The following is a 22,822-nucleotide window of genomic DNA, read 5'->3' on the forward strand; positions in this document are numbered from 1 at the left end:
GCGTCCTCGGGGCGGCCCGCGGCCAGGACGCGGCGCTGGCGGCCGCCGGCACGGGGCACTCCGGCCCGCGCTTCGCGCCAGCTGCTGACCTGCCCGGGGAACCGGTCGCCGCTCATCGAGGCCGCGGCCCAGCTTCTGCCACTGCCCCGCGGGGCTCGGGGGCTCGGCTGGGTCCGGGCTCGCGGCCGGAGCTCGGGACCGCGGCGCCGGGGCCCCCGCCCTGCTCCTGCCTTTGCAAACGTCCCCGCGCTGCGCCCGCGGCCGGGGCGCTGCATGCAGGACTCGGCGCTGCCACTGAGAAAAGAAATGTCCCCAAAGCGTGCCCAGGTGTTAAGACATGTCCCCTGCGACACGCATGCAAATGGGTTTCGTAAGCGGCTTCCCTCCCCGGCAGCGCTCTGCCCGTCGGCAGGATCTCTCTGCTCGCAGATAAACCCCCGGTACCTAGATGCACACGCAGACGCTGCACGCTGTCTTGTTTCACTTCTCTATTTTGATTTCACAGAAAAAAAAAAAGAAAAAAAAAACAGAGAAAGGAAATTGGAAGTTGGCATCTGCAAACAGCTTTCAAGGGGCGCAGGCAGCAGCGACGGGCCGAAGCGCAAGGTTTCCCGGCCCGGAAACGTGCTCAGCCCAGCGGCAGGCGCCGTGCCTGGCGGCGGGGAGGCCGAGCCGGCCAGGCGCTCCGTCCCCGGCCGCGGAGGCGCGCGGCGGCCGCGTGCTCCCAGCTTCGAGCTGCTCGGCTCCGGCAGCTGCCGCCGGCGGCGTGGGGAAGCGCCAATGCCCGGGACTCGACCGGCCGCGCGCCCGGCCGCTGGGGCGGCTTCGCAGACGCCTTATTAAAGGCGATGCATCGCCGGGGCTGAGCGCGGCGGGGCCGGAGGGGCAGCCAGCAAGGGCCCGCGGCGCCAGGACAGCGCCGAGCCGCCTGGGGCCACAAAGTGCCCCTGAAAGGGGCCGAGAGGGGCCAGCCGGGCCCCTCTGCCGCTTCTTCCTCGCGTCCCGCAGAAAAGGTCCTCGCTTCGTCCCCCGGCACGGGCCCGCGGCCGGGCGTCGCGGCTGGGGACCAGGCTTTACCGCGCAGCTAGCCGGATGCTGGCGTACTCGGTGCCGGGGGCGCCGGGGCTGCGCGCCCGCCGCGGGGCCGCCGGCAGGTGCCGCAGGTCGGCGTAGTGAACGTCGGCGTCCGGCCCGCCGGCCCGCTGCAACGGCGAGAGCCGCGCGTGGGTGAGGCCGTCGCGAGGGAACCGTGCACAAAGGAGCCCGCGGGCGCCTTCGGCAACGCGGCCGCCCCTCGGCCCGGCGGCCGCCGCCGCTGCCCCCCGAACCGCCCCGGAGCCGCCGCGTCCCCAAACCCCCTTGGCAAAGGCTCTTCCCTCGCCTTCGCCTCCCGCTCCTACCTGGCCGGGCGGAGGTGAGGTCTCGGCGTCCGGCACGCGGCTGCTGGGGGAGAAGGACTGCCGTTAGCGCTGCCAGCAGCCGCCCCCCCCGGCCCGCGGGGCTCCCGGCGGCCCCCGGCCCATCCCGGGCGCCAGCTGGCGGGTTTTACCGCCGGGCTGACGCGGACGGGAGCGACGCAGCGCAGCGACGCGCCGACGAATGCAAGCTCTTTTCCGGGGGGGGGAAAAACCCAAGTCTCCGAAGCGGGTGCAAACCTGGAGGCAGATGGAGAAGGCAGAGTTTCCTCGCGGCGGCAGGCGGCGGGTGCCAACCCGGGGCTGCCGGGGCTGCCCCCTGCCAAGCGAAGGAGAGGAGGGGTGAGCGGGGCGCGCGGCAGCCCCCAGCGCCCGGCCAGCCCGCCCGGCGCCCCGCTCACCTCCCCTCTTCCGCTGGTAGACGCACAGGGCGACGAGGAGGACGAGGAGGAGGATGGAGAGCGCCGCGGCGGCGACGGCCACGCTGGGAAACGGGGCCCTCTCTGCGGGGACACGAGCCTCAGCGGCGGGCGCCGGCACGGTGCCGGGGCGGGGGGCCGCGGGGGCGCCGACTCACCGTGCACCGACACCGTCGTGCCGGGCCCCGAGCAATAAACCTGCTCCTCCGACCCGGGCCGAAGCTTCACGCAGTAATAGGTGCCGGCGTCCTCGGGGCGGGCGTCGCTGATGTGGATGGTGAAGTCTGTGTTGGAGCCGTTCGCCGCCCTCGTGACGCGGGGGAAGGAGCTTTTCTGATCGTAAATGGTCCGGTTCTTGCCGTCCGAGGGCTTCAGCCACCTCACGGGTCCCGCTCCAGCGTGCTCCGAGACGGCGCAGCGCAGCGTGAGCGTCTGCCCCACGGACACGGACACCTCGGCCTGCGGCTGCTGCAGCTGGACGCGCGCGGCCGCCCGGGCGCCGGCACCTGCAGCGGGGCCGAGTGAGCGCCCCAGGCAGCCGCCGGCTGCCCTCGCTCGCACCGGCCCGGGCAGAGCCCCCGCAGCCGCCTGGCGCCTGCGCGGCGCTTTCGCTGAGCGCTATCAGGGACGAACTGCCCCAAGTGGGGCTGGCGGAGGGCAGGCGCAAAGCGGACGGCGGGGGGAGATCCTTCGCCCCCCCCAACCCGGGGGGCTGCTTGCCGCGAGATGCTGCAGGTGCTCCGGGTCTACAGAGGCAGACGAAGGAGCAACGCCGGGGAGGAAGAGCCAGGACGCGCCGCGAACCACCAGCGCGAGCAGGCAGCGTTTATCGGGCAGCCGGCCCCGAGCCCGCAGGCGGCCCGCAGCCTTTCCCGGCCCTCGGGATTTGGCTCTCCGTGCAGCCCGGCTCCTGCCTCCAAACCCCCCGGGCACCCCGCGCGCCCCTCGCCGCCCGGCCCCGGGCGAAACGGCAGAGATGCTGCAGCCCGGCAGCGCCGGGACGCCGGCAGAGACGTGCGCCTCCCTCGCCCCCGGGGAACGGCACGCAGCCCTGCAGCCCCCGGCAGCGAGGCTGTCCCCTGCCGCGCGATGCGTCCCTCGGGACAGAGGGCACGGAGCGGCGGGGCCGGGCGGCGGGCAGCGCCGGGGCGCTGCGCCCTACTCACCCGCCAGCGGGGCCGGGCACAGGCTGAGCAGCTGCACGAGGAGGGGAGGCACGGCGGCCGCCCGCAGAGCCATCGGCGCCACCGAAAGTTTCAGCTCCAACTTCAGGAGAAGGAAAATGAGAAGCTGCACAGGAAATGGAAGCGAGTGGGCGCGGGCGGTTAACGCTTTTGGTGCCTGCCTGGCTGCGTGCCGGACCCGGGCGCCGGGAGGCAGCGCCGGCCGGGAGCAGAGCAGGGCTTAACCCCTCAGATGCATCATCCGAGGTCGAAGCGCTTCTGCGCGCACCGCAGCCTGCCCGCACGGAGCTTGCTGCAGGGGCGGCCGGCGCCGGGAGCAGCCGCGGCCGGGGCAGGGGAGCGCCTCTGCCGGAGCCTGCAGCCGAGGCGCAGCGCGAGGAAGGCGGCCGCCTCGGGACAGGCTGCACGTTTCAGAGCTGCGCGCGAGATTTCCCGGCCTGCAGGGAGGAGCGGCAGCGAGAGGAGCCCGCGCGGCGGGCAGGCGAAGCTTGCACCACGCCGCCGTCCCCTCTGCCCAGGCCCCTCTACCCAGACACCGCGCGGGGCGGCAGGCGCCCACGGCCCCCGGCGGCGGCGGGCGCAGGGCGGCTCGCGGGGCTGCAGACCCGCCGCAGCGCCGCTTCGTGGGACGGCGGCTCTGCAGCCCCGACGGCTGGCAAGCACGCAACCTCGTGACGTGTCAAGGCGAAAACGATTTGGAAACCTTCCGGCCTTGCATGGAGGTGGCAGAGGAACTTCGCCTGCTGTCGTGACCTTCCTTCCCCATTTGCGATAAGTCCTCCCCGAGCCCCCGAGCCGGCTGAGCCGAGCCGAGCCGGTCGGGAGCGGGACGCGGGTCTTGCCATGGCTGCGGCCACGCCGGCGCTGGCTCTCGCCTGCCTGGTGCTGCTGCTGCTCTGCAGAGCCACGGGTGAGTGTCGGGCACGGGGCCACCTCGGCGCCCCGCTCTCCTGCATCCTTCCCTGGCCGCCGGCAGAACCGTCCTTCCCCTGCGCCTGACCATATTCGGGGCTCTCCCCTCACCTTCTCCCCTTGCTCCTTGCTTTTATCCCCAGTGGAAGAGTTCGCTTTATTCCCGCCTGTCCCGGGGACCCGGCACGCGCCCTGGCCCTGCAGCGCTGCCGGCGGGCGTGTGGCTGGGCCGGTGGCCGTGCGGCGCCCTGCCTGCGGGACCCTCGCAGCCCCGACCCCTCCTCTCGCTGCGCAGGTGCCCAGACAAAGGAGAACTTCCAGCTGCAGCAGCCCCAGGCGGAGGTGTCCGTGTCCCTGGGGCAGACGCTCACCCTGCACTGCACCGTGTCTGAGCTCCCTGTAGTGGGACCCGTGAAGTGGCTGAAGGATTTGGGCGGCAGGGAAGAGCTCATTTATGAGCAGAAAGGCTCCTTCCCCCGCGTAACGAGGGCAGTGAATGAATCCAGCACAAACTTCACCATCCACATCAGTGACATCCAAGTCAAGGATGCCGGGACCTATTACTGTGTGAAGTTTAAGAAAGGAGACGGGCAGAATGAGCGGTATGCGTCGGGACGGGGCACGAAGGTGTTTGTGCGTGGTGAGTGGAGCCCTCGGCCGTGCCGCGACCCCCCAGAGCAGCTCCCGGCCGGGAAGCAGCCCCGCCGGGCGCAGCCGCCCTCCGTCACCGTGGGCTCTGGTCCCGGGACGGGCAGGGCTGGGCGGAGGGCCCTGCGTCCCCTCCCCTGCCCGGCCGCGTTCCCCGCCGCCGGCAGGAGCGAGCAGGCGCCCCGGGTGAACCGGGGGTCCCTCCTGGAGAGCTGCCTGGCAGCCGGGGCAGAGGTGGTGCAGAGCCGCCTTCCCTGACCCGCTGCCTGGCTCTGCTCCAGGAACAGCCCCAGGGAGGTCCTGCAGGGCCCTTCCCAGCCGTGTCCGGGGCAGCGTCCGTCCCTCCGGAGCACGGAGCCTCCTGCCTGCTGCAGGAGAGCCCGTGTCCCTCTGGCCCCGGCAGCCCGTGGTGCCAGGGTCAGGGCTGTCGGCAGCGGAGAGCCTGCACCGACGGATAAATGCCTCTCCCCGCAGCCAGCCCTGCGTTTATGGCTGCGTCTGGGCCTGAGTACAGAGTGGCACCGGAGAGCTCGGCGCGTTTCACCTGCGCGGCCGGAGGCTTCTTCCCCAGAGACATCAGTGTGAAATGGCTCAAAAACGGGGTCCAGGTGCAAGCTCCGCAGCCCCAGGTCACTGCTGGGCAGGCAAACTCCTCCTACAACGTGTCCAGCACCGTGGAGGTGCTCCTGCATGCTGCCGACATCCGCTCCCAGCTCACCTGCGAGGTCAAGCACTCCACTCTGGCAGCCCCGCTGACGAGGACGTTCCACCTCCGGGACGCTGTGCGAGGTGAGGGCTCGGCAGGGCCCGTCGCTGCGGGGCGATGAGCGGGGCACCTTGTGGGGAAGGGGCCAGGGCAGATGCAGGCAGCGGGTCGCGGAGCCGAGCGGACGCTGGGCACCAAGCGCTGCTTCTTTTTGCAGTGTCCCCCACCGTGCACGTGCGCGCTGACCCAGCCAGCCCTGTCGAGGTGAACGAGACTGTGAACTTCACCTGCTACGTGGAGGGGTTTTATCCAGACGTGGTGACCGTCACCTGGCTGGAAAACGGGACGGAGGCAAACGTGGGGAAACCCCCCCGTCCGACAGAGACCTCCCAGGGGACGTTTGAGCTGCAGAGCCTCCTGGAAGTCCAAGCGACGGAGGAGAAGAATCAGTCGGTGTTCACCTGCCAGGTGGTGCACGACTCCCAGAGCCCTGTCCGCAGCGCCGCAACCCTGCGGATCGCCGCGCCGGCTGCTGAATGGGGACCGAGCAACCCGTCCCACGCAGATAAGGGTGAGTGTGAGCCTGCTGCTGGCCTTACAGATGCAGTCCCTGAGGAGGAGGCTCTTAGCTGTTGTCCTCCGGAGAAAGCTCAAAGTCCCACCAGAATCCTGCACGGCATAAGAGCCTGCCCAGCCTCCAACGCGATCTGCTTTCCGCTATCTCGGCGCCGTGCTGAGCTGCTCCTCGCCCCGCTCCCGTTACCATGCGGGCCGGACGAGGTGGGTCCCCGGGGGACGCAGCCGTCGGGAGCAGAGCTCCCATCGGGCCGAGCCCTTTTCCCCGGCATGCCGTTCAACCCGCTGCCGCGCGAGCGGCGCGGAGCCTAGCCCGTGCCCGCTAAGGCCCGGCTCCTCAGGGCCGGTGGACCTCCCGAGTTCAAGAGGTGATAACCAGAACGCGTGAGCCCTGGCCCGGGATTCAGGGCCCTGTAGCTCTGCCCCAGGGAAACCAGCCCATCCCAACCAAGGCCAGCAGGTTTAAGGACATAAAACCTGCCTCCGCATCAGGGTGGATGCTGCTAGGACCTGAACTGTCATCCTTAGCAGTCGAGGCTGTTCCCCCCCCCCCCCCACCCCCCCCCAGCGGCGCACCCCACGGGGCCCGGGCAGCTAGGCTGGCGCTGGTGCCCGCAGGTGGAGACCCCCCGCGGCCCCCTCCCTGCTCACTGCCCCCTCCCCGCCGCAGGTCAGCACCTCCGGTTCCACCTCAGCCTCTGGCTCGGGATCCTGCTGGAGAAGGGGCTCTTCGGCCTCGCCCTCTTCTTCTTCTTCAAGCGCAGGATGCAGTGAGGAGGTGAACGCCGCTGAGCAGAACAGGACCCCGGCTCCGGGCTCAGCCGCACTACCGCCTCGGACCGAACCTCCCCCCGGCCCCGGCAGGGGCTTTGTCTTCGCAGGGCCTGAGCTTCACCCCAGCAGCTGCTTTGGAGGCTCCTTTGCGTTCCCGCATCGTCCCGCCTGGCCCTGCCGCGTCGGGAGGCGACGCTCGCCCCGGCGCCTTCCCGGCTCCCTCCGCGGGCTGGGCGGCCCCGCGCGGGAAGGGGGCAGTAGCGGCACAGCTCTTCGCAGGATGGACCGGGACGGCAAGCCTGGCCGGCCGGGGCTGTCAGGTGCCCCTGCCCCGTGGGGCACCGGGGCTGGCACCCGCGGGGCTGCACCGCGGACGGGCGCTGCCACATTCGGTCGCCCGGTCCCCAGGTGGGAAACGCCAGCTGCTTTCGGAGCCGCGGGCTCCTCTCCTCGGCCTGGGCACGAGGCCGGACCCGCTCGGAGGCCAATGCCAACTGGAGCGGCCTGAGGGGCAGCGGGCCCATCTTGAGGGCGCCTGCCGTTCCCGCTCTGACACCGCTGTCCCTCCGCCGCCGCCCCGGCCCGTGCCGCGCCGCCGGACCCGCGCTCCGTCCCGCCGCCCCGCGGTGCTCGGCGCTGCGCATCCGCGGTGCTCGGCGCTGCGCATCCGCGCCGGGGCGGCGGCGCCACCGCCGCGCCGCTAGGGGCCGCTGCCCGGCGGCGCGGGTGTTTCCGCCCGGCGCGGGTGTTTCCGCCCGGCGCGGTTTGGGCGGGGCGCTCGGGGGGGCGGGGCGGGGCGGGGCGGGACGCGCGCGGCCGCCCGGCGGGCTTTGGGCGCTGCACCGCGGCAAGATGGCGGACAGGGAGGAGGCGCTGCGGGAGTTCGTGGCCGTGACCGGCGTCGAGGAGGAGCGAGCGCGCTTCTTCCTGGAGTCCGCCGGCGGGGACCTCCAGGTACCCGCGCCGCTGCCGGCCCCGCCGCAGCCCGGCCCGGCCCCGCGGCGCGCTCTGCCCCGCGGCCTGTCGCCGGGCTGCGAGGGTCGGGGCCGGCCGCCGCGTTGGTTTGGGCTGAAACCCGCCCTGCTCGCCTCGTCCCTTTGAAACCGCTTAAATTTCCAGTGCGGGGCACGGAATTCGGAGTGCTGGGTGTTTTGCCGGATTTATGTAGGTTTTTCCCTGAAAGCCGGCGGTGGCCAGCCGTTGTGTCGGTATTGCCGTTGATTGTTCTGGGCCTATTTGTTTAATTTCAGGCCTCTGCCCTTGGGTGTCACAGAAGCAGCTGTTTCAGAACAAGAATTTTGGTGTAACCCCCGCAGAAGCAGGGTGGTATAAGGGCCTGTGCTCAGGAAGGTCGTTCTGGAATAAATACTGTGGGAAACGTCCTGATGTAACAAGGCCAAGCACTGTAAACTGGCCTTAGGTGCTTCTCTCTGCTAGGATTTCTGAGAGGGGAAATCATGTAAAATATCTTTAGTGTTGGTGTGGTTCAGGAGCTCTAATGTAATAAAACTTTAGTTACGTTATTAGTGTTTGCTTGTTTTTTTATTTTTTGTGGAGTGCTTCCTCTCATCCTGAAAAGATGCTGTGGTGTCTCTTTTCAGATTGCCCTTGCCAGTTTCTATGAGGACGGGGGTGATGATGACATCCTGACTCTTCCTCAGCCAACACCCAGCTCTATATCCAGAGGCACTGCACCCAGGTGTGGCGAGAGTGTCAGCTCGTATTGATTTGCTCGTCAAGGGCTCATAAAACTGAGAGTGGAAATTACTTTCTTAAAAGTAATCTGAAGCATGCTCTATCTAAGGCATTGATTGTATGGTATTTATCAGAAGAAACATCTTTGCATTTTGATCTGCTTCACCCTTATATGGCTCTTGAGCAATTGTGAAAGCATCAGCGTTTATACGTCTCAGGCTCTGATGTTGTTGCGCAACTCATCCAATGATCAGTTAGGTTAACTTGCCTCATTGCTCAGGAAAAACTTGATTTCTGTTTTGAGGCTGGAAAACAATCAGTAGGTAACCATTTTAGTTTTGGTAGGTAACCCTTTCATTTAAGCAGATTTTTCCTCCACAGGAAAGATATTTTGTTATTTTGTGTGACACTTTATCTGATCAAGTCAAGCATTTTACAAAAAGAAGTTTATTTGGCCTTACCAAATCCCTGTGCAGCGGGGAAGTGCTATCCCGTTTTATAGAGAAACAGTATGGGGAAGAGGGTTATTGGCTGTGTGTTGGAGGATCTATGTAGAAAAGTGGTCTTGGTTCAGACTTCGTTGAATCAATTCCATATTGCAAAAATATCCCCTATCTCAGTTTGGATCGCAGGTAACAGCCTCAGCAGAAATAACAGGAGTGAACAGATGTGGAGGCTGGACTTGCCTGGTGCCTGGAAGGTAACCAGAGTTTGTGTAGCTTCGATAATGGTTGTTCTCTGAAAAAGGCAACAAAATCCAGTACACTGACAGGGAAGATGACTGGAGATTTGCTGATTTTGCTATGTTTGCAACCACCTTCTGAGTCTCCTCCAGTGCACCCGCTCTTCCTTTTTATTGATATAATTGGAACAGATGTCCAAGAACTTGGTTCACTGCTCAGTTACCCCAGTGCTGAGCTATGATTTCATAGAGTAATGAATCAGACCGTAAATGTAGGAAAGTGTCAAACTAACATGCTACGTATGTTCAGGAGCTTTTGCTTTGCTTGTGTGGTTGAAACGAGTCCTGAGGCTGATGTACTTTGACTTTGATTTGCAGTGACCATCGGGTAACATCGTTCAGAGACCTTGTTCACGCACAGGAGGATGATGATGAAGAGGAAGAGGGACAGCGGTAAGTTTTCAGCTAAAGACTTGAAACCTGTGGTTTTGTCTCTGCCCTCATGCAATAGTTTGCCACTTGTATACAGATTCTTTTAAAAAGTGTGTTTAAATTGATGTGAAACTCCTGTACTGGAAAATCTCAGGTTTAACACAGAAAGGTTGGTCAGTGAATGTCTGTGTGCAAGCACGTGCTCAGCACTTCTGTATGAACACCAGTTTTCATCACTGAATTGTGCAGAGAGAGGAAAAAGTCTGTGGTAGAATGTGGAAGCCGTAGATTAAGAATAGAAAAAGGGCACGGGCAACATTTGTGTCTGTAGAGATTGCAAATGTAGGAATATTACAGGAATTGTTTGTTCTTCTTGCTTTGTTTTCCTTTGAAGTGCAATTTAAGGGGAATGTAATGACTAAAGATGGAAAGGGAAAACATAGGTCCCCTTTTCAACAGAGTTTTTCCCTTTAATGCAAATTGGTGGGAAAGTTTTCTACAGTGTCAGCTGTAAGTAGTTAAATGCACTTAAGCTTAACATGCAAAGTAAATTGAATGGAGCTGATACACCTTAAGGTGGCTGAGACAGGTAGGCTGCACGGTCCTCTGCAACCACGTGCGAGCTTGCTCGGTGTGTGTTACAAGCCAAATGGAAAATAATAAGCGCTCCTGGAAAAAGACTGGGTTTAATTGCACTGCCTTGACTGCGGATTTATTGCTTCTAGTTCAGATCATTCCTGTATGTGGTGTTCTTGAAGCGTAGAATGAATGTGCGCCTTCCCTCAAAATACCATTTGGATGTGGCCTATATTCTTCCATCTTAGGGAAGAGCTGAAGAAGGTATCTGATAGAAGGTATCTGCTGAAATTCATGTTAGGAGTGAGCAATACAGCTGGTACTAGAATTTGAAACTGAACTCTGTCAGTCTAGACTCTCTCTTGCTAGGCCTGAGAGAGTTCTTGGCCTGGGGTTACTTCATTATCACTGATCAGTGGATAACTTTACAAATTTCTGATCTGCTGGGGCTGTTCCCTAAATTCTGTAATTACCAACTGCTCTAAGGGGCTGCAGGAGAAGATATACTTGTAATAGCTAATATTTGTGCAGGTAAGCTGCTTAATTAATCTCTGCAAAAATGAACAACTAAATCCTGGTATAAAACTGCTGGGTCCTCTCGCATACGTATCCTGGAGAAGAACAGGTCCATGTGAAGGAACTGCAATCTTACCCAGATGATGTGTGCTTTCTGTCTAGGTTTTATGCTGGAGGCTCAGAGAGAAGCGGACAGCAGATTGTTGGCCCTCCAAGGAAGAAGAGTCCCAATGAGCTGGTGGAAGATCTGTTCAAAGGAGCAAAGGAGCATGGAGCAGTAGCGGTGGACCGGACAGCCAAGAGCGGTGGCGAGACTAGCAAGCCTAAAGTGAGGAGCGATGAGTTCTTCCTTCCTTTCCCCGTTTCAGCTGTTCTCTGCTGCTGGAATCTGCTCATCATCGCCACCATGACAGCTCTGCAGTGCTGCTGAGCCCTGGAATTTTCTTAAAACAGCAGAGTCTGGTCTCCTCTGTTAGTGCAGCTCTAGCTGATGCGTTGAGGTGGCAAGAAAAGCCACTTCGCTCTCTCAACTAGTTCAAGCTGGTCATTGTGTCTCTGGGATGATATATGTTGCTGGTGCTATGAAGTCTTCGTTTATTCAGAGTGGTATTGAGGAAAGGGAATTAAGCTGTTCCTGGGTGTGTGTCGTTCTATAATCTCTCTGCCTGCCTTTCTCTCTTTCTCTTACAGCCGTTTGCAGGGGGAGGGTATCGCCTTGGGGCTACTCCAGAGGAGGAGTCTGCCTATGTGGCAGGGGAGAGGAGACAGAACTCTGCTCAGGATGTGAGTATCTCTCTATTCTGTTTGGTAGATGTCACCTGAGGGATTCCTGTCCTATAGCTGCAAAGCTTGAGAGCACAGAGAATTATAAAGCCTAATAAATGCATCTCGCTTCCTGTAGGATTTCTGATGAGGAAATAATAGGTGCTTGGGTCTTAAGTAAGCAGTTTTCTGATGAACTTCTAATTGAGAACCTGGGTGTTCCTTAGAAGTGCCGGAATCTTTTCTCAGCCTCTGCAGCGTGAATATATTGATCATGCAACTAGTGTGCAAAGAGCACTGGGCAGTAGTGTCTTTAGCTGTTGAAGACTCATGGAGCTTACAGCACCAGATGCTTTCTTGCTTGGCTTGTGAGCGCACGTCCACCTTGACCTTGGTGGGAGCTTGGCTTAGGTTCCTTGCGTAACGCACTTTTGACTCTTTAGCGGCATTTATCAAAAAGGGGACAGTGGTGCTATCTGTGATGTCACCTTGTAGGAGTTGATGAGAGACCGTTGCCTAGTCAATGCCTGTTTTGTGGGTTCCCCCCCACACCCCTTGTTGATCATACCAGCCCAGAGGAACCTTGCTGGAACATTGTCGGCAGCTTGAAACCGCTCTGCTGGTCGGCAGCTTTTCACTTTGCTTCCGGTTATTGTTCTTACTGAGATGCTTCAGTGGGGCTGATTGTTTTGGGGCAATTGCAGGTGCATGTTGTACTGAAGCTGTGGAAGAGCGGATTCAGTCTGGACAGTGGAGAACTGAGGAGCTACCAAGATCCGTCCAATGCCCAGTTTCTTGATGATATCCGCAGAGGGTAAGAGGGGAGAGAAAGAACAGGCTGTATTGTAGAATGCAAGCGTTTGTGGAACCTAGGGTGCTGAACCAGTAGCATATTTCACTTTCCCTTTCTTAAGAGGGCTGGATTCTTAATATGGAAACTGGCGGGGGGGAAACTTGAGCGTTTACTTTAGTTAAATGGGGAGGAGCCCTGGTTTGTATGGGGCCTTGAGCGTTCGAAATGAGCAAACAGACTTTCGTATGTGGGGTGATGTTTTCTGATGCATCGCAAAAAGGCATGTTCGGCTAGGCTAAAGCCTGGGAAAAGTAACCTTTAATTTGTGTCTGTCAATGGGGAGATGCATGTCTACCTTGTTAATTAAGCAAGAATATACTGTGATTCCTGAAAGTCCAGAGGTCTGTGGTTGCACCAGATCCTGTGGTTGGCACTTCTTCTTTACGCTCTCTAGACTTGTTTCTTCTTCAGGCAGATTCCTTAGAATACTCTCTCTTTGCAGGGAAGTCCCGGCAGAGCTGCGCAGGTTAGCACGGGGTGGGCAAGTGAACCTGGATATGGAAGATCACCGTGATGAGGATTATGTGAAACCTAAAAGTGTCTTCAAAGCTTTTACTGGAGAAGGACAGAAGCTGGGCAGGTGAGAAGGCAGCAGCACTGGATTGGTGTTTCAGTGGTGTACGACAGTCACTTGAGAGTTTTGGTGGGATGAGCCTATTGACTCATCTTTCTGAAGAGAAGGTACTTAGTGCCTGTGGTGTGTGAGGTGTTCCTCAGAGAGAGAAAATGGGGTTACTGTTGTGTACTGTGGGATGGCTCAGCCTTTTAATGGCAGGAGGCAGATCTCCCAGTTTGAAACCATCACATTAGGTCATGTAGAAGGAGTGTTTCGTAGACATAAGACCCTGTTCCTGTGGGTGTGTGAAGACCCATGATGTGGTACTCTAATGGGAGATGGTAAAGCTGAAATGATGGACAGGTGCCTGCTGACCTGTGACCTTACTAGCTCGTTCCTGAAATCTTGTTCTTGCACCTTTCCAACTTGAAATGGTGTCTCTCGACTAGGAACCGTGGTAGTCAGGCACAGTAGGCAATAAGCTCATATGCCTGACTCCTGGCACCTTGCAGCCTGGTGATTCATTTGGTTTATAACAGCTTGCCTTGTGTCTTTCTGTTCTCAGCACTGTCCCCCAGGTGATGGGCACCAGCTCACCAGCCCAGCAGGCAGAGAATGAAGCCAAAGCCAGTTCTGCCATCAGCATTGATGAGTCGGAGCCCATCACCAACATTCAAATCCGGCTCGCTGACGGCGGGCGACTGGTCCAGAAATTTAACCACAATCACAGGTACAAAGGCAACAGGAAACACAGGTTACTAACTGGGAAGGCCTGAATGACACTGCGAACTGTGCACAGCTGGAGCAGATGTTAAAATCCTGGCTAGCCTGCTAAAGGGAGCTCTGGGGATCCTTCTGTATAGGTGAATAGGAATAAACTTATTGTGGGGTTTTGAGGCAGTCCTTAACTGTTAGAAGGATAGGATTTGCTTTCCAGATAGTGATGGATTATAGCTGGTGATAATACTGACGCTCCCAGATACAGTTATCAGTTTCCTTTCAACTATAGCAAACTGAAACTATAGCTGTAGAGCTAAGAGCTATAGAAGCTGTTAGGTGATTAGGAACTTGGTTCAGTTATTCTGACTTTCAGTCGAATCTTTTCTACTGGGCTATTCCCCGCACTGATTGGAGCGCAAAGAGGTGCTCTTAAAACAGTTCGGTTCCCTTGGCTGCGCAAAGCTGGCTGTGTAGTCCATTGCTTTGTTAGACTTCTGTCCCGAAGGTCTTCTCATCGAGCTGATTTTGGAGAGCCTGACCGTCCTCCAGTTTCTATAGGAGAATAAAGCTTGCTGCAAAGAGTTACAGAAACCCTCTTCCAGGCTCAGGTGCAGGAAATGATCCAATGTCACTGCTGCAGCTGCTCTTGGGGGTTGAGATCATTTAGGTTATGCTGTGTGTGATAAGCATTAACTTAAAACAGGTGTGTGTCAAGCGACGCTCACGAAACCTGTTTGTTAATCTGTTCGTCTTGAAGGGTTCTGAAGCATTTCAAATAGTTGCCTGACATCACAGACGTTCAAGTTGGATAACAAAAAGAATATTTAACGGGAAAAAAACTAAGTTGAAAATCCTTAAACTAGTAAAGCAGTCTGTGTTATTTCACTGAACAGGGGCCCATGGAGGAGTAGGTGAAATTGTAGATTTGTCTGGCGGTGGCCTCAGCTGTTGGTTGGGAAGCAAGTACAGTGACTTTAGGGTTGCATGCTCTGGGAAGGGTGAATTTAGGCTGTTGCCATGCACTTCTACAGGGTGTGAAATAACAGCATCACCCTTGTGTGTTTGATCCCTTTGGACAGGATCCGTGACATCCGGCTCTTCATAGTAGATGCCCGGCCAGCAATGGCTGCCACCAGTTTCATCCTCATGACCACCTTCCCAAATAAAGAGCTGACTGATGAGAACCAAACCCTGAAGGAAGCCAACCTGCTCAATGCTGTCATTGTTCAGCGGTTAATATAAAGGAACCCATCTCTCGCCACACGCCTGCCTGCAGTGCGCATGTGTCGTCTCGTCCTGTGTGTGCACCTGCACCGTGCAGCACAGGCTCACATCTGCTCGTAGCACTGGGTTCTTAGGTCTTGGTTGGACTTTTTTTTCTTTAGTTGCATTTCCCATGTTTTTTTTTTTTTGTGATGATCAGTGGACTTTAAAATAAATAAACAAAATGAACCAGTTTCGAAAGGAGCTGCAGCCTGTTGTGCCACAAATTCTCCCACGGGAGTTTAGTTACCTTTGTGGATTGCATTACTGCACTCTTTAGAGGGGAGGAAGATAAAGAGGAAGGGAAATCCTAGAGAGCAGTTTCCGTCCATGCCAGTTAACTGCTTATAGCAATCTATTACTCTTCCCTCTTCGACAAGGACTGCTGCAAAATACCCTCTTTATTTTCACACGTTAAATATAAACTACACCAGGATAGGTGGTCTGATTGCCAAGATAATGATGACACCACTGTAAGTGCATTGCAGGGGAAATCTTTGTGAAACAGCTGCTGTTTAGAGTGTGGGGAAAGCTTGCATGTGTATGTGCAGGTGCAAGATTTAACACTCTCTTTGGCCTTTTCTGGAGAGAAAGTTTTGACTCTCCTTCCCTTAACTGAACTTGTATGGGCTTCATTGCAGTATCCACCTACTCTGCACTTTCTCCAGATGGACTGTTTGCAGTTTTAACCTGCTGTATTGCATTTCTTTGAGAAACACAATTTGCTGCTGCCTCTTGTTCTCTCCAAGAAGGCACAAAGCTGAATCAGTGTGAAGTGACTGAAAGTAAAAGGCAAACAGTGTATCTTACTGGAAAGCAGAGAGGTTTTATTTTAAAAGATGAATTACCAAGATGGTGGGAACAGCTCAGGTGAAAAACTCAAGGCTGTAGTACCCTTGGGTTTATTTCCTCTCCTCTGCTGGGTACTGACATAGCTGGACACCTGGAATTCTGCAACCTTGGTCTGTTCCACTGTTTATATTTTGGGCTCAGGTCTCCGTTTCTTCATCGTTCCTTTGAACAGAATCCTGTGGGTAAATTCATTGCTCCTAGACATGAGGGACTCATGGCACTGGCTTGGTTCAGGCACAGCGTAGCGCATGCAAGTTGCCACCTAGCGTTGTGCCGCGGCACTTTGCACCAACCTGCAGCGTGCTTGCTAGTCCAGCCCTGGGCTTCAGAGCAGAACTTCAGAGCTGTGCTGAACTGTAGACTTCCAGACATCAGCTAAATAGGAGCTGCATGAAGACCAGCAGTATGTCTCTGAAAGAAGCTGGACTGTGGCTATGCAAAGTGTTAGAGCGTGCACTCTGTTTCCTGTCTTAGTCATCCTAGAGCCCTGGGGCTAGCGCACTGTAAGTCCACCTCCCTCCGTGCTCTGAATTTTTCAGATCCTCATCTTGGTATGAGCAGAGAACAAACTCTAGGTACGTGTAGTCTGGGGGAGGGCCGGCAGGTTGGACAGGTTCAGCATGAGAAACTCACTGGGCTGGATGTATTAATACAAAAGTGCGGGAGTAAATACCAGACCTAAGCAAGGGCATTTTTTATAGCAGTTTCTCTACTCAGAGTTGAATTAACTCACATTTTTCATTACTAACTGGATATATAATGTGCGTAACAGCAAATTTGTAAATTATTGTGAAACAATCATTAAAAACCCACAAAATAGGAACATGGTGTTTGATCTTTTCTAATAACGGCTGCCATCTAATACTGTATTTTCGGTGATGTGTATGCCGACGTCTATTCTTACTGCTTTGGGGTGTGCTGCTAGCAGGCTTCCCAATGGTTAACTGCCTTCGGCTAAATGAGATTAAAAAACTTGGCAGCATTTTTAAAGATCTCATCTCATGGGTGAACTTGTTTTTGCCTGCATCATTTGATGCTGTATCTTAAGACTACTGAGTTGTCTGTGTGAACCAGTACGCAGAGAATCCAGAAAGGGAATTTCTCTCAAAGCTAAGAATAGTCACAACTGCCGTATGGGAGGACACTTATTTTAAATTTGCTCATCAAAGGAGTCCTTGCATCCTTGTTTCCTGACCTTCCTCTCCACACATGCCATTTTGGGGGCCTGGGATAACATCTTCCAGAGTGGTGGACAGGATGAGGCCCTAAAGCCAGAAAAAAAGCTTATGTAACAGATAAGAAATCCTTTGTCTCTTGTTTCTGTCTTGGTTAGGTGGTTGTATCGGAGGACAGGAGGTGGCTAGCTGGCATTCATGATCTTTGGCTGGATGAGCTGGCTGCATGAGTGCTCCCAAATTAAATGGGAATTGGCAGCTAGACAGTCAACAGGTCCACGGAGGATTTTGTTGCACGGATGCTGCTCAATGATAGGAAGTTTCACAGCCAGGTTTTCTGTCAGATCGCTCCTTGGGAGCGGGATGGAAAGGTGGTAACTTTAGAAGGGCTCCTGGTGCTGAGCTGTTTCTCTGCCATGAAAAGTGAATTTTACCCCCTAAGCCGGAGGGTGGCAGTGCTGCAGAGAAGCCGTTCTTCCCTGGGAGGTTCCTGCTGCGAAACCTGCAGCAAGCCCCGAGCAGTCTGCAGGGAGCTGCACCTTGTGCTCCTGTGTGTTTGTGTGCCGGCTGGGATGCTGCTGCTGATCCCTTCTTCCTCTGATTCCTCCCTTGTTTTTTGTTTTTGTAAGTAATGAGAAGTCCTTATCTCCTGGTGAGCAAGATCAGCTCCGTCCCGCTGCCAGGCTATCTGAGGTTTGCCTGAGTGAAGCACTGAAGTGGTATCAGTAACCAAGATAGGCATATCTTCTTCCAAAGCTGACAAAAGAGCCTAACTGTAGCACTAACTGAAATTAATATGCATGGAATCTGCTGTATTAAGTTTGTCTCCTTCAATACAAAATAAACTGTAAAGCAAAAAACCCACCTAGACTTACTAATAGGGAAGGAATAATACACCAGGACGTGCAAGAGGAGGAGGTGGAAAGAGACGTGTAGCTTTTATAAAGGGTGTGAGCAGCCCCACTTGTCAGTTGTGCCGCTCTTGGATTTTTCTTTCTAACTTGCCCCTGCAGGAAGGTAAAGGCGCATTTCAGACTCTCCTGTAGTTTGTGATTATTGTTAGTGAGTTTATTTGGCTTTCGCTCCAGGAAAATCTCCTTTTTAAAAATCATTTTCTTTGTTCTAACAGTCGTAGTCTGGGATTGGGCTCTTCTAAAACGGACACGTACACTCTGTTCAGCCTACAGAGAAGTGCCTTTTCCCCCTTCTGTGCCTGGAAAACTTTTTCTTTGGAATTTTTCTTTTTTGATCATTCTCTTTACAGTGGAGTTCTGCCTGTCCTTCTGTTGTTTCATACACTCTGGTGTTATGGCAGTGCTTGATGTCTCATGCAAAAACTTGGTTCTTTTACGTTTCTGTGTGCCAAGATACAGCTCACAGTTTTACTACTGTGCTGTTTTGTCTGTGACTGATGTCTTTCACTGCATCTGAGTGTTTTTCTTTGAATACTGTGCTTGCAACAGTTTTCCTTTTCTCAAACTGCTACTTTGTAGATCAGATTTGTTCAGATTTCTTTCCTTCATATGTAGTTCATTGTTTTCTCCTCTTCCTTTTCATGGGTCCTCCTTGCTAAAATTTATCTCCTGTGTTTTCTGATAGCGTCTCCTCACAAAAGGCTGGCTTGCACCCGTTTCCGGCAAAATTTTCCTCCCATCTGTAATGCTGCTTTTGCCAGTGGTTGTTTCCTGGTTCAATATCTTCCGCGGAGTCAGCGGTCTGCCTACCTCTGGGGGTACCTCCCTTTCCAGGTATAGCTATGCCTTCAGCTGCTTGTCCTTCCTCCTGTTTGCCACCAGAGCTGCTCATGTAACACCCCCCACATGCACGCGTGCATCCTACTCTGTTTGGGTCAAACAAGGTTAACGGCAGAGAGCAGCGAGCTGGTTGCCTTGCTCTGGCACAGAACTCGGCTAGTTCAGCTGGCACGTGAAGCCGTGACAATAGAGAACAAGTAATCTCAGTGGGCACACCTGCAGCTAGGAGGGGATGACTGTTAATTTTGGCCTAATTCTTCCTCTTTTTTTTTTGATTGTTTATAAAATAACAGGTGGATGTTTTTGTTGCCTTTGGTTGTAATCAGTCGTATTGGACTTGGTCTTTGCTTCTTAGCGCTGGACGACAATAAATCATTCAAGAACTAGAAAGTGACCTTCATGCTGCGGCTTATTCTTGGGTGGGCCTTCAGCTTCCCTGATGCGTTTAGTTAGAGGAATGACTAAAAGGATGTCAGTCCACTCCTGGGATGCTCTTCTGAAGTTCCGTCAGTTACTCAAAAGTGTTTTCTTTTGAAAGCAGCAGTGTTTTACAGACCCTTTGTCCTTTCTCATCACGGTAAAGGACCTTGAGTCGATGTCTCTCTTGACTCTGTAGTTACAGAGGAAAGCTGGCTTGAGGGATTGGTGTCATAGGCACGAAACACAAGATGCTTATGGTTTTCTTCAGAGCCTCCCTCACTGTGAGGGGAGGACCTATGGTACCTACACTGAATCCTTGGACGAGGGCTCGCATCTGTTAGGAGTTTGTTGTTCTGTATGGGCCTGTATGAAGAAATGCTACAGCCTGAAAGCAAGACAGTGCTACCCCCTTGCAGTTTCTAAATGGTCTTGTTTCTGTTGGTGAACCAGAATGTTTATAAATGGAGGTTGGTAGTTTTAAATGACACGTTTAATTAAGCAACAAAGTTGTTTTTCCTACCAGGTTGTGGTTTTCCATTGGTGCTTTTATCCTAAACGCTTGGCATCACCCAAGGAAGTCTGATGGAAAGTCATTCGAGGCAAAGCTGGGAAGCAGGAGTCCTCGGTTCTCAGCAGTGCCTGTTGCCAGGTGCAGTTTCCTGGCGACCAAGCAGCAACCCTGATGAATGAAAAGCCTTTCAACTCCTCTCACGCGCCGAGACTCGAACCAGATTTCTCGGAACTGTGCACTTCTGTACCTGTCCTCCCGTTTGTTTGGTAACAAACGCATGCACCAGTGCTGTGCTTGGTGAGAAGGGAATTAGCCATTGCACGAGCTCATTTGCTGAATGATATAGAGCTGGGTCTTCTCATCTGCAGTCCTCATTAATGAGGTATGATCTCCCTACCAGCTTTTTGGTTTGTTTTAGGTGGTTTCAGTTTATTTTAGAAAGAAGAAAAGCTTAAAGCTAGTTGGCTTTTGCTGAGGATTCTTCCGCAGGTCTTGTTCTTGCTCTGGTAAATAATGCATATGCTATACCACATGGCATGAATGTACATAGCAGGCATAATGACTCTGGGAGTTGGAATGAGTTTCACTAAAAGCTGCTTAGGGACTTACGTATGTAGTTGCTGCTTCCAAAGTGCAAACTAGGCTCCTTCAGCAATACTGATTGAACAAGTAAGCAAATGTACGCTGTATCTAAACCAAGGTAGCTGCTTAATGCAGTTGCTGGCCAGGTGATCAGGCTAGCTGTCAGCAGGAATCCTGCAGGCCTAAATAGAAATAGGAGGAGAAATCCTTTCTAAATACTTGTTAGCAGAAGTTTTTCCAAATGAATCCCATATTTCCCAATTACACACTTCTACAGCCAGTTGTATACTACTGATTATGCAATAGACCTACCTCTTTGGCAGCTGAACAGCTCCTGTGTCAAGCACCTCTCAATTTACTAATTTATCATTTTCTGACTTACTTGCTACATTCCTAAATGCTTATCTTATTTGCTGTTCTGTCTTGTCTGCGCTGAACCTGTCCGTCCCAGCGCTGGGAGTTCCTGAATAGATTCCAGATGTTCTTATTTACTCAGGTACATTTCATGACTCTCCATTAGATTAACTCTTTACGGGCTACAGGGGCCTACAGCAGCAACTGCCCTTCCTCCCCCTTCTCATCTGTCATAATAGCTAGCCTAGTCATCGCTCCTGTTCCACCAAGAGAAGGCAGCTGTGGTAAGGGGAAAATGAGAGCTGCTGGCCATGCTTAGAGCGGTCAAGGAGTGGTAAACCTTCAGGGGACTTGCTAGTGGAACGTATCCAAATGCTGCCACTGAGTTTGGTGCCAAAAAATTCCAGTCTGTGGGCTTTAGACATTTTTCTCAGTGGGGCTCCCTTGCCTGAATGGCCCCTCTCTAGGTCATAGTACCCTGAGAAAAGCTGTTTAATTAGCACAGCTTGGATTGGAATTGTTTGAATCATGCATTCCTGGGCCTTGGGCTGCCTTGAGAGATAAGATCTAGTGTTCCCGCAGTGGAGAGCGGGATTCTGGGGAAGGGACCTTTTTTTGGCAGTGAGTAATTTCCAACGTGACCTTGTTTCTTAAACTGCAGTGATTTGGCTTCGCTGGCCCTTTTGCTGAGTATTTGTGCAACAGAAAAACGGGTGTAGCTGCAGCGTTGCTGTGACTTCTTTCCCTGCTCGAAACCTGCTTCTAAGCAGCCAACAGAACAAGATCAGCGTAGAGATGGAAAAGGCACTGTCCTTTTGCTCCGGGACCCTTGGAGTGTGCAGTGTACGATGACTTGGTCTGGTTAGATCTCAGGTTTGGGCACGCAGCATTATTAGAAAGCTCGTTGCCTGCAGCAAGTAGTCCAGTGTATATTAATGGTAAGCAGTTGAGTGAGATTGGTGCTCTTCACTGAAATCCATCTCTCTGGGACAAAGCTGAGCCACGCTGTCACGCAGAGGCAGGTTGCGAGTTCCCCATGCTGCACTGGCAATCATGACATCCTGTCTAGACCTGATGGGTAATGCTGTCTTGCATAAGGCACTGAGAAACGTGACAAAAAGTTTTAGGAGAATCTGAGCAGAGGAAAAATAAAGCTTTCCTGTGTTGAAGAGAATTGCCCTGAACTAGCCAGGGAGCAATAGGCACAGCTGCTCTGGGAGGTATTTGTTGGTCATCTGTTAGCTTTCTACTACATGTGCAGAAAATGCAGCTATCTGCACCTGGAGAGTAAATGAGTGCCAAAGAGCCAGCGGATTAAATGCTGAGTACTGTTTCAAAAAGTACCATGTATCTGTCCAAACATTGTAGTTACATGCAGTGAGTGGGTACAAAATAGCATATACAAATTAAAAATCAGATTTTTATGTTTTCTTCTGCGTTTCCCCTTTCCCCTTGGGTAGGTAGAGATGTATTTTGCTTTCTTATAGAGATGTATGCTTAAATGTGCTGGTGGGAGACAGAGATTTGGCTCCTACTGCGCTGGCTGTGGTCCAGCATGACTGATAGTTGTTATCTGAGATGTCAGTAAAATAGCAGTGAAAAGAGATGCCACTGACTCAGTTGCGCTGTGGTTTATTAACTAAGTTCTGACTCAGCCTGTGAAATTTGGTTTTTTAGATTAACCCCCACTGAACAAGACTGAGCTGAAGATAACACATTCTTAGGAACGTTGTGATGAGCTTTGCGGGTGGTGGCGCAGAGACAGCAATGTGGATTTAATGCTTCCAGTAGCTGTTGGTAACCTGGGAGGAGAGCGAGGAGAGGCTTGTTTTCAGTACGGCTGCTCTGTGTCACTTCAGGCTTGGAGACTGCGTTTGGTATGACTACGAGAGGCCTATCTGAGAAGAGCTGAGTGATTAGAGTAGAGGCGCAAAACAAATGGTTAGCGGGAAGAGTGGCCCTGACATCCCTTTTCTGCCAGCCTTTTGCTATGTGCTTCTGCACTCTGAAGCAGATTTCTCCATCTGCATTTGCTTGCCAAGTGCTTTTAACTGTGCCTGGCTGCATGTTGTGTGCACTGCTGCCTTGGGAACTGTACCATTCCCACACAGCCAGCCGTGAGTAACTGAGCTCCTACTGCTGTTAATGTAGGAGCAATTTTTGATTTGTGATACCAAGACCGCTGGGATCTATGGGCTATAAAAGGTCTGTGAAAGGTGACTAAGAAAAGCAAGTTTCTTGTCACAAGACTAAAACATGGTGTGTGGGCTCTGCATTGCCATGAGAGATCTCTCAGGAGCCCAGGGACTGAAAGAGGTTGATAATTACTGATCTTGCTTAATAGTGAAAGGAAAATATATCCCTCACCTTCCTATCCTAAGTGACGTTTTCCTGCGCTAGGTCAGTGCCAGCTTCTTGCGCCCATTAAGGAGAGGGCGAAGCAAAGGGAGGGGTTTTCCAGAGCCCCAGGCGGGGTGCCACGGCT

The 22,822-nt window shown here is 54.5% G+C and overlaps 2 protein-coding genes across 4 annotated transcripts; both read left to right on the plus strand.

Moving 5' to 3' along the window:
• Positions 1-3,713: 3,713 nt before the first annotated feature.
• LOC104152607 (signal-regulatory protein beta-1-like) lies at positions 3,714-6,867 on the plus strand. 2 transcript variants are annotated; one of them, XM_068912152.1, is made up of 6 exons: positions 3,714-3,928; positions 4,226-4,570; positions 5,053-5,367; positions 5,502-5,855; positions 6,531-6,638; positions 6,725-6,775. In XM_068912152.1, the coding sequence occupies exons 1-5, from the start codon at positions 3,862-3,864 to the stop codon at positions 6,632-6,634; spliced, it is 1,185 nt and encodes a 394-aa protein (XP_068768253.1). In that variant the 5' UTR covers positions 3,714-3,861; the 3' UTR covers positions 6,635-6,638; positions 6,725-6,775. The 2 variants fall into 2 exon arrangements, with proteins under 2 accessions (XP_068768253.1, XP_068768252.1); XM_068912151.1 differs by having other exon boundaries at positions 6,531-6,867.
• A 561-nt stretch (positions 6,868-7,428) lies between these two features.
• NSFL1C (NSFL1 cofactor) lies at positions 7,429-14,893 on the plus strand. Of its 2 annotated transcripts, none has more exons than XM_068911958.1 (9): positions 7,429-7,588; positions 8,236-8,333; positions 9,390-9,464; positions 10,698-10,863; positions 11,226-11,318; positions 12,002-12,111; positions 12,593-12,730; positions 13,272-13,436; positions 14,506-14,893. In XM_068911958.1, exons 1-9 carry the CDS (start codon positions 7,487-7,489, stop codon positions 14,666-14,668), a joined length of 1,110 nt encoding a protein of 369 aa, XP_068768059.1. In that variant the 5' UTR covers positions 7,429-7,486; the 3' UTR covers positions 14,669-14,893. The 2 variants fall into 2 exon arrangements, 1 of the variants encoding a protein (XP_068768059.1); XR_011135234.1 differs by having other exon boundaries at positions 7,434-7,588; positions 13,272-13,569.
• The last annotated feature ends 7,929 nt before the right edge of the window (positions 14,894-22,822 follow it).

This window comes from Struthio camelus, chromosome 18 (genome assembly GCF_040807025.1).
Source record: "Struthio camelus isolate bStrCam1 chromosome 18, bStrCam1.hap1, whole genome shotgun sequence".
NCBI lineage: Eukaryota > Metazoa > Chordata > Aves > Struthioniformes > Struthionidae > Struthio > Struthio camelus.

Bases quoted from the DNA above. Each gene is read 5' to 3' on its own strand.
- LOC104152607 (XM_068912151.1), top strand. From the start codon at position 3,862: ATGGCTGCGGCCACGCCGGCGCTGGCTCTCGCCTGCCTGGTGCTGCTG. The intron at 3,929-4,225 runs GTGAGTGTCGGG...CTCGCTGCGCAG, and splicing joins GCTGCTCTGCAGAGCCACGG to GTGCCCAGACAAAGGAGAAC. The intron at 5,368-5,501 runs GTGAGGGCTCGG...TTCTTTTTGCAG, and splicing joins CCTCCGGGACGCTGTGCGAG to TGTCCCCCACCGTGCACGTG.
- NSFL1C (XM_068911958.1), top strand. From the start codon at position 7,487: ATGGCGGACAGGGAGGAGGCGCTGCGGGAGTTCGTGGCCGTGACCGGC. The intron at 9,465-10,697 runs GTAAGTTTTCAG...CTTTCTGTCTAG, and splicing joins GAAGAGGAAGAGGGACAGCG to GTTTTATGCTGGAGGCTCAG. The intron at 13,437-14,505 runs GTACAAAGGCAA...CCCTTTGGACAG, and splicing joins AAATTTAACCACAATCACAG to GATCCGTGACATCCGGCTCT.